General features: G+C 41.9%; 1 protein-coding gene across 1 annotated transcript; it reads right to left on the bottom strand.

Annotated features, from left to right (window-relative positions):
- Nucleotides 1-2608: 2608 nt before the first annotated feature.
- LOC309694581 (uncharacterized protein) lies at nt 2609-8556 on the bottom strand. The gene is made up of 3 exons (XM_082514773.1): nt 8417-8556; nt 6873-7151; nt 2609-6386 (listed from the first exon to the last, which is right to left on the bottom strand). Exons 2-3 carry the CDS (start codon nt 7117-7119, stop codon nt 5842-5844), a joined length of 792 nt encoding a protein of 263 aa, XP_082370899.1. The 5' UTR covers nt 7120-7151; nt 8417-8556; the 3' UTR covers nt 2609-5841.
- Between the last annotated feature and the right edge of the window lie 2023 nt (nt 8557-10579).

The raw sequence follows: 10579 nt of genomic DNA, 5'->3' as shown, positions 1-10579 counted from the left end.
GCAGCAAAGGCCCTGGTGTGCTACAGACGGCCCCAGCCAGCAGCACAGGCCCTGGGGTGTTGCCTATGGGTCCAGACGGCAGAACAGGCCCTGGTGTGCTGCAGATGGCCCCAGGCGGGAGTACAGGCCCTGGGGTGGTGCAGATGGGTCCAGCCGGCAGTACAGGCCCTGGTGAGGCTCAGTTGGTTTATGCTAGCAGCACAGGCCCTGATGTGGTGCCTATGGGTCCAGCCGGCAGTGCAGGCCCTGGTGAGGCTCAGTTGGTTTATGCTAGCAGCACAGGCCCTGATGTGGTGCCTATGGGTCCAGCCGGCAGTGCAGGCCCTGGTGAGGCTCAGTTGGTTTATGCTAGCAGAACAGGCCCTGGTGTGGTGCCTATGGGTCCAGCTAGGCCCTGGTGCGGTGCAGATGGCCTCAGCCAGCAGCACAGGTCCTGGGATGGTGCCGATGGATCCAGCTGGCAGCACAGGCCCCGGTGCAGTGAGATGGCCTCAGAAAACAGCACAGGCCCTGGTTGAGGCTCAGTTGGTTTATGCTAGCAGCACAGGCCCTGGTGTGGTGCAGACAACCTCTGGTAGTAGCAGAGGTCCCCCCCAAAAAAGACCACTTTCCAAGAATTTACAGAATAGTTTAAAATACTCTTTGTGTCTGTATCCAGGTTGGATGAGCGCCGAGTATTTGTATATGTGTGCATGAGGGTGGGAATGCATGTTTAGGTCTGTGTGCGCCTATTCGTCTGTGTCTATATGTCAGCTCGGGTCTTACACTCCACCCCCTTGGAACATCTCAGGCCCTCCAAGGTATGGAGGCTTATTTCCCCTCACCACACTCCCTGCTGGTGGCTGATGCCCTCAGACATCGGTGCGTTCTTGGTGTCCAGGGCTGGGCGCATAGGTCTGTACCAGCTCACTCCCCGGTACGGCTGCTTGGTGGGGCCTAGTGCCTGTGGCTCGGTCGGGCCCCTTGCGGGGGCTCGATTCACTCTGGCACAGCTGACTGCCGGCAGAGCCCGCGTGTACGTCACTGCCGCCCCCTCTGGCTTCTGCTCTGTGGCTGTTGGGTGACCCCTCATCTGGGGTTCTCCTCAGCTCTTCCCAGGAAGGTGGCACGGTTGCCCCTCCGGTGGTCCTCTTTGGGCGCTCGCACTCTGGGGGCCTCTGGATGTCTGGGGCCTGGATCTCCTCCATGCCTGCTTCATGCCCTGGGGGACGGGGCTGTGGCTCCCCACACCTTCTAGCAGATCGTTACATGGAGAAGCCTTTTGAATAGACGAGCACTCATCCACACAGGTGTTCACACACACAAGCTACACCTTTCTTGGCTGCTACCTCAAACCACATTATGCGATGTCAATCTTGCGTGCTGCACAATCACATTCAGTATTTAATATTTACTGTTATTTACACTTAGCTAGATTATTGCAATGGTGTTGTGTTATTATGTTGCTCTCTTTTTTGCTTGTTTTCTCTTATTTTCTTCTCTCAACAGGTGACCTGGGAGATATTTTTTAAGTGCCCTTTCTCACTGTCCCTCTTCCCCTTTTCTTCCTTCCTTCCTTCCTTCCTATCCCCCAGTCATGTCTGTCCTATCTGTAACAACTGAAAATAAATTAAAATAAATAAATAATAACAAAGGTTGATCAAATGGACCAATATGGCAAGGCCGTGATGGTCCATTTGGTAAATTAAGTTAGTTGGGCATCTTTTTTGGCCTTCAGACAATAATTCTGATGGCTAAAAAACGAAACGGGACAACAACAAGAAAAGAAAGAAAGAAAAAAGTAATAAAAATGTATCTAAAACATATTTTAAGATGAATCTTTTTATGACTGAGTAAAAAAAAATGCTAAAATTCGAGTGCAGTGTTGAGTAAAATGGTTTTATTAAAATTTAATTGACCCTTTGAAATTATTTGTTGGAAGTCTTAAATCCCACTGAACAGGGGAAGAGAAAGAGACAGAGACACAAAGATAGCAACACAGAGGTAAATAAACATGGAGACAAGACACTGAGAATAAGACAGAAGGGGAAATGCCCAAAGTCTCATATCTCTGACAAGTTAAGTCACTTTTATTCATAAAAAAACCCAGAACTTAAATATAATTATAAACCACACATAAACATAATCATAGAACAATTAAAAGTAAAACATACCAAAAACACATCAAATGGAGAGTGAAGCAAATATTATTAATAACAACAAATGCACATATTAATAATATAAACCAAAATCCTTCAATAAAAAGGCTACAAACAGAAACAACAATTTGAAACAGCAATAAGAAAACAGTGAAAGTGACTACAGATATAGACCTTCCTAGGGAGGCCTGAAGTGCAAACATACCCTCTACACTCCCTTCATAAAACAGGGGACCATGATTACCACCATAGTTGGCCGGTCTGAAGGCACCGACCTCAACTTCCATACAATGTTTGAGCAGGACAACCAGGACAGACCCACAACATACAGAGCCTTAAGTGACCGCAGGCAAATCTCATCCACCCCACCACCACAGTGATGGGCAAGTCTCCCTGCCCACTGTACAAAATGTGCTTCACAGACGTTGTTTCATGTTGTAAAGATTGTGCCTTAAAAAAATAGCCACAAGAAGTTTTAAAGAAATCTTTATTTCACTTTTAAGACACATAACCAACACCAACATACGAATCAACAGGATGAGCACATGCTGAAATTCAGTCTTCATGAAAATCAAGATTAAATCACAAAATGTTTGGTCTCATGTGTGTTTCTTTCCAGCTTTGACTCTGTGGAGTAAAACCTCTCCACTAAACAAAAAAATAAAACATCTCAGCAACTTTTTTGTCACCTCCACAGCTCAACACGATACAAATATCACATCAAATGAATGTAAATACGTGTTTCATCTTCATTACAGGTTTTAATGGAATATGCAACAAACAGAATTAGGGCTGTGACATATCATATGATCTGCAATAATACTGGTATAAATGTTTACAAAAAAGTGTGTTTAGAGGAACATCATGTGTTTGCATTCACCCCAATGAGTCAACCCCAGTCATGTCTCACAGCCAGAGCCATATGTCGGGCTCCAGTCACAGTTTGGTAGCTGAATGTTCGCAAAATATGCAAGAAAACTTTTCCCACTGAAAGTGAAAAAAGCAAACCTGTTACAACACTTTAAGCAAAAACACACTTGAGTACAACCGGGCTGTGAAGGCACGTGAGCAGGAGATACTAGCAGCAGTGATGTGCGACCCAAAGGTAAACAAATGATTCAACCATGCATCACTGGAGCACTCGCGAGTTACATTTCATATAACAGCAAGAGCAGTCAGTGGATGGAAATTACTGATGTGCTACACGGTGGAAAAGCAGGAGGTTAAAAAGCTCGACCCAAGATGAAACAAACCAGGTAGAATTTCTTTTCCTTATATGCAGAGGTGGAAAGAGTACTAAAATATTTTACTCAAGTAAAAGTACTATTACTTTGCTGAAATTTTACTCAAGTACAAGTAAAATTACCTGTCTAAAAATGTACTCAAGTAAAAGTAAAAAGTAGCTCATTTAAAATGTACTCAGAGTAAAAGTTACATAGTTACTTTTCTGTCAGCAGGAGGACAGCCGCTTCTGAGTAGTGCAAAAAAGGACAGTGGGATATAAATCTCAAAGTAGTTCTTTTTTAGTGAAAAGAAAAACTTTACAAATTAAAGTGCAGTGGCAGTTAAACTGCAAGTCTATACATGAAAATGGATAATGGTCACCAAACCAATCAACCAAACCAAACCGTCAGGTATCACAGTGTTTTCAATACAAAACCATATCATTCTTTCACATGAGAATGTGTTCTAAACTGTCAAATAAGAGAACAAGTACTGAACTGAACGGCAGCTGCTTTAAAAATGTTTTTGAATTTTTTAAACTTGGCCCTGCCCTACTGTACCTCTAGATTAAAGTTCCTTTGTATCCATCCTAGAGTGTTACTCTCTGAACTTCCTGTTAATTTTGAGGAGCAGTTGATTTTCAGAGTTAGTAGAGTTCATCCTTGCTCACTTTGCAGTGAACAGTAGTCCAGCACAGCTAAAGAGACGCTCGAAGGCAGCTGAGGCAGGCAGGCCAGTGTTAAGTTTGAGAGAAAGTTTTTTGATGTCCCTAATAAGACATCAATGCATTACATAGCTACCGCTGGTAAATTATACCAATATACCTCGTGGGGTTTTTTTTATTGGACAGTAACAGGCTAGTTAACGGGAGGTTGCAAGTGCTAATTAACAAGTAACAGAAGTCAGCTGTCTTTGACTAATCTAAGGTAAGTGAGCGCTCTGTTATTCTTTTGCCTGCAGTGTGAACATATGTGGGTTAAGTAAGAAAGTAGCCGCTTCTGTCTTTAATTTAACTATTTTTTTAAATAAATTCTTATTATTAACAAACAGGAAAAACATAGGTAAACACATTTTCTTTTGGCAATTTACCAACCCAGTAAAAAAAATGTAAGTTGCGTGGACAACAACGTGCCCGATTACAGCAAGTTGCTAGTACCAACCAACGTTATCTGTGTTCTTCACAGATGTCTTAACTTAATGTGATTAATTTGAACACAGCCTTTTTGCTACCATAACGGTACGAGTTGTATTTAACTTACCTCCACATGCTTGCGCAGGTTTGATGTGGAATTTTTAAAAGCTGCTAACTCGGTCTCTCTGGGCAAACACAGCTTACACTGCATAATAAAGCTGTTGCCTTTCTTGCACTTGAAGCCGAAATGGTCCCTTAAATACGGCCAGGGGTTCACATCCGTTTCTTCGAGTTCAGGGTCAGCAGAATTCGACGGGGCTTCTTTTTTCACTGGATCCATAACACCGATGTCAGACTCCATCTTTAACGTGACCTTAGCGCCAATTTGTTCTACTACCCATCATTCCCTGCAGTATTTCCGAAGTGCAATGGTTTTTTTAATTTACTCAGTAACGGGTGTGATTGAAAACGTAGCGAACTACAATACTTTTTAAAAAATATACTTAAGTAAAAGTAAAATTACAGACTTGAAAAATGACTTTAAAAAGTACAAATACACAAAAAAACTACTCAATTACAGTAACGCAAGTAAATGTAATTCGTTACTTTCCACCTCTGCTTATATGACAGAATTGTGCAGGCTCCGCATTACAAGGTTATTTTGGATATTAAGCTAGAGTGTAAGCACTTGTAATACACTTTTCTTAAAACTTCCAGGAAAAACACCCCTGAGGATACTTATGTGCTCATATTTCATGTATGCCGTGTCACTAACATTGCACTATAATGTTGTTCATAGAGTATTTAAAGGTAGAATGGGAGGCAGAGCCTTCAGCTTTTAAGATTAGACTTAAAACTTTCCTTGTTGCAGATGGGGGTCCCTCCCTGAGCCTGGTTCTGCTGGAGGTTTCTTCCTGTTAAAAAGGAGTTTTTCCTTCCCACTGTCGCCAAAACGCTTGCTAATAGGGGGTCATATGACTGTTTGGGTTTTCTCTGTTTTCATTGTATTATTGTTGGGTCTTTACCTTACAATATCAAGCACCTTGAGGTGGCCACATTTTCACACTTTGAATTAGCTAAGCTGTCATCAGTGACAGCAGCTCACTGGAAGAGAAAGATGGAAAATCCATCATTTACTTACACATATAAATGCTGCTGCCTGCCGAGCTGATAAAATGTACATTATTTTTTTTAAATGTAAGTTTCTTGAAATATTATTTTGAGGCTATATCTCCCACCCCTACATACAATAAACAATACAGAGTTTTTTAAGGAAGGAGGTCATCTGATCTGCTCTGATCTGGCTTCTCAGTGGACTGCTTCATCTGACAGTTCTCCCACTTTTAACTAGTGTGAATCCTCATGTGTCTTTGTAACTGTATCCTCTGAATGAAGCTTTTCACCTGTGTGGATTCTCATGTGAGTTTTCAAGTTTATCATCAGGCTGAATCTTTTTCCGCAGGTGCTGCAAGAATGTGGCTTCTCACCTGTGTGAACCCTCATATGTCTCGTTAGTTTGGATCTGTACTCAAAGGTTTTTCCACAAATCTCACATTTCACAAACTTTTTACTTGTGTCAGTTTTACGCTGACTCTCTGACACAGGAAAGTTGTCTTGCTGATCTCTGCTCTCTGGTTCAGGAGAGCTGGAAGAAAGGAGACGTTCACTGTCCAGCTCTGGCTCACTTTCCTCATAAGTAGGAGCCACCATGAAGATAATAATGCCTTCAGTCTCCTGCTTCACTACAAGCTGATCTACGTCCTGACTGGTGCAAGGTTCCTCCTCTTCCTCTTTTATCTGTGGAAGCTCCGGATCCTCCTGGTCGAGGCTGAAGTTTCTCTCCTGGTCCCCAAAAACCAGTTCCTCCTCACATTCATGCTGTTGTGGGAAAGCTGAGGTGACAAATGGACAAAATTACTTGTCTTAGATAAATATAGAAGTATAACAAGAATGACTACTCGGCAGTGGTGTCTACAGCTGTCCATTTCCAACTCTACAACAGAGTTTAATCAAAATATCATCCGAAATATCATCATATCATTTACCCAGACCTGGAAACTGTTAAAATAAGATTTCATGCACTCACTTCTAACACGTTAGTAAATTTCTATGCACCAATCACAGTTTGTCCACCAATTACTGTTGGAAAGATGTTTATGTAAATGATAAGACAAACATCAGACAGAAGGGGAAATTTAAAAGTAGGATTAAAATATGGGGATAAAAAGCAGCGAAGCTCTCAGAAAACCTCGACTAACAATCAGCTGAGTTTATTTAAACACTGGCCTTGAAGAACTCTGATGTGTTTCCAAAATATCTTTATTGAATGAATTAAAGTCATATTAATTTTTAGGTAAGACCATTACGGTTTTACATACCCCTGCTGTGTAAGTTCATTTCAGGTTTCCAGATGTTATCCAGCTGTCTGAGCTGCTCTTCTTCAGTCCAGATGAGGCCTTCATCCTCCTGTTTGAGTACAATCTTTTCTACGTCATCGCTGATGCAGAGTTCCTCCTCTTCCTCTTTGATCTGTGGAGGATCTGGGCCCTCCTGGTCCAGACTGGAGTTCCTCTCCTGGTTGGAGACCTGCTGGTCATACAGGCCCTCCTCTTCCTCACACTTCATGTTAGGGGGAGATCTTGAGGAACAAAGGGTCACTGAGGAAAAAGGTTAATAATGTGATGACAGGAAAACACATCTGAGCAAATATAGTCCACTCTGAGCATGTCCTCATATGTGAGTGAAATTTAAACTGTACAAATGTGAAAAATGAAAGTGTAAGTTACTCTCGAGCTCTGATACTCTTATTAGGAAAGTTCAGAGTACAAATCATTCAGGTAGCTGCTGCCAGCTTCACGCTGCAAGTAAATGTTTGTCATTGTTGTAGATTAAACTGAAAATCTCACAGTGCCATAGCAGATAAGTACCAGTCAGGTTTCACAGCCAGTCATTGCACAGAATCAACCCAACTAAAGTCATCAGTGATCTGAAGATTATTAGGGACTCAGAGTTTCAGTCTTAGTTCTATTTGATCTCATTGCTGCCTTTGATACTGTTGATCATGACATTTTAAATCAAAGGTTTCATCATTTAGTTGGTTTAACCGGACAGTTCTCAATTGGCTCTCGACCTTTGACCCAGTTAAACCTCTCAGGTCATCAGGTTCAGATCTGTTAACTGTTCCCAAAATCAGATGTAAGTGTGCTAAGAGTGTGTTCAGTTACTGTGCTCCTGTTCTTTGGAGCATGCAGCCATAGTTTGCCTGCTGTGGCTGCATTCAAAACTAACAACTATGTTTCCATGCTTTGTGAATAACACTGACATCTGTGAGATTTGAGCTGATTTAGTTCGAGTTAAGACTGTTTATTAGAACATTACAAAGTTATTTTAAAAACTTCATCATTTTCTTGAACCCAAATATAATTCAGTTGAAAAATATACATTTTAACATGAGGTGAGGATGGTGGGGGAGGCACGATGGTCTTGTAGGGTTAGACCCTGATTAAGGGGTATTTTTGAAAGTAAAGCCCATCTCTCAAAGTCCCTGCCGGCCTGCCTCCACCTCGGGAAGCCTGTGGGTGCAGACGGAGGTGAGGAGCACCACAGGCGGCAGAGGACTGTCTGTAGCCCCGGAGTGAGGGTCAGAGAGCCGAAGCAGACAGCGAACTGTGGCACAGTGCAGAAAACAGAAGCTTTCCCTCCCTGCCTCCTTTATCTTAATCTTCTAAATAAATCTTCTATAAAGGCACTTTCTCTCGGTCTCAAGGTTTGTTTAATGCTAAAAGTTCACCGTAAAAAAGAGACGCACTTGTGTGATTAGCCGCTCCCTGATTTCAGTATGTTAGCCTACAAGCTGAGCTCTGATCAGGTCCTACATGAGTTGTATTCTTGTGTTAGTCCACTGAGACCATCGCAGTTTTACCTGTTATGCGTAACTTTATCTCGGGTTTCCGGCTGATATCCAGCAGTCTCTGCTGAAGGTTGATCTCATACTGGACGATCAGACGTTCTGTTAACCTCAGAGCAGATTTCTTCTGCAGCAGTCAGCCAGTCTCTCCACTATTGCTTCTAAACGAACAATAAAAAAAATGTAATTATAGAAAAACACTTCTGAGAAGATAAAGTTTTAGTTAAAGTCTGTAATGAGGGCATGTTGCTCACATTTGCAGGTGAAATTAAAAGTGTGTAAAAATGAAGTTATTTGTGCACTCTGATGCAAATGAGAACTTGAGTTCTGACATTTTTCAGCAACATTAAGAGTAAAAAAAACCTTTCAAACAAAAAAGAACTCACTTATTACTGACTGACTGATGATCTATTTTGGAGTTGATCTCGAAACTGATCTACATCTTGATATTTTTCAAAATAATCTTCACTATTGGGGGTGGCTGTAGCTCAGGCGGTAGAGCAGATCATCTACTGATCGGTTCGATTCCCGGCTTCACCTAGTCTGCATTTCAAATATCCTTGGGCAAGATACTAACTCCAAGTTGCCTCAAGTTGCTCTTTGATCTGTGGAATGTGTGTCTGAATGTTGGTAGAAAGCACTAAGAAAAATGTGCTTGTGCGAATGGGAGTGAGTGGGTGAATGCACAAGTTTTGTAAAGCGCTTTGAGTGCTCAAGATTGAGTAGAAAAGCGCTATATAAGAACCAGTCCATTTAAAACTCCCTGTCATGTTTTCACGAATACACATTAAATAGATCTGACTGATACAAACTGTAGGTTTAATATTAATGTTAACACTTCAGAAAAGCGATTACAGTTTTACCGCTGGTCTGTAAATCTTTCTCAGGTTTCCAGATGTTACGCAGCTGTCTGAGCCGCTCTTCCCCGCTCCAGACGACGATGCCTTCATCCTCGTGTTTCACTACAAGCTGTTCTCCCTCTTGACTGATGCAGAGTTCCTCCTGTTCCTCTTTGATCTGTGGGGGATCTGTGTCCTCCTGGTCCAGATTGAAGTTCCTCTCCTGCTTCCAGACCTGCTGGCCAGCCAGATCTTCCTCCTCCTTACACTTCATGTTGATGTGGGACTTGAGGAACAAAGTAAAAAGAAAAAGATTAGACAGGTAAAGGTGCAGCCTCAGTCAGCAGGGCTGTACACTGTGAGCATGTTGCTCACATATGTGAGAGAGGTTTGTACAAATGTTTCAGAAGCACCATGTGACTCCCTCTCTTTGTTGGAAAGTCTTATTAATTCACTTTATAACTATTACTTTGAAGATCAATTTCTACCATCACAAAAATATTATGACCTCTTTAAAAACAAACAACGGCAACTACATGACTTAAATTCCATGTTTAGATGAAGGTAATGGTCAATGCCTTTTGACAGGGGAAAAACCTCCACACAGAAGAATCTTACTTGGCTGAATCATAAATTATTCACCATGATTAAAACTGCAGATGAGCAATAATCTGCATTTTATTTTAGCCAAAGAGGAATGTTTCTGTTTGTCTGTGATCTGACTTTTTCTGCTGGGTCCAAATTTCATTTTATCCTGTGTAAGTTTGTTTCTCTTCCTGTTAACTAGCAAAGTCAAAATCACCTTGATTCATTTAACTTTAATTCAATTATAAATGTAATCATTTTATTGAACAATTAATTTCATTTCAATGAAAAACAATTACTTAAAAGAAAGAGATTAAGTTGGAGAGAGACATGTGGCCATCTTTTAGTGAGTTAGACCCTGATTAAGGGCTATTTTTAAAAGTAAAGCCCATCTCTCAAAGTCCCTGCCGGCCTGCCTCCACCTCGGGAAGTCTGTGGGTGCAGACGGAGGTGAGGAGCACCACAGGCGGCAGAGAACTGTCTGTAGCCCCGGAGTGAGGCGTCGTGAACCGAAGCAGACAGCGAACTGTGGCACAGTGCAGAAAACCGAAGCTTTCCCTCCCTGTTTGGTTTTGATGTGTCTCATGAAAGTCTATTGTTAAAAGTTGACCTTTAAAAAAAACGGACGCACTTGTTTGATTAGCTGCTCTCTGATTTTAGCCTGTTAGCTTACAGACTGAGCTCAGATCGTTCCTGTGTTAGTTCATTGAGAACATCACAGTTTTACATACCTGCTGCGTGACTTCATCTCGGG

This window comes from Aulonocara stuartgranti, assembly GCF_965226115.1.
Source record: "Aulonocara stuartgranti genome assembly, chromosome: 18".
Taxonomy (NCBI): Eukaryota; Metazoa; Chordata; class Actinopteri; order Cichliformes; family Cichlidae; genus Aulonocara; species Aulonocara stuartgranti.
This window is presented reverse-complemented; position numbering and strand designations above follow the sequence as displayed.

What these genes read in the sequence shown, in the direction of transcription:
- LOC309694581 (XM_082514773.1), bottom strand. Translation starts at nt 7,119, where the DNA reads ATGAAGTGTGAGGAAGAGGAGGGCCTGTATGACCAGCAGGTCTCCAAC. An exon ending in AATGAACTTACACAGCAGGG is followed by an intron (nt 6,387 to 6,872) that starts GTATGTAAAACC and finishes TTGTCACCTCAG; the next exon opens with CTTTCCCACAACAGCATGAA.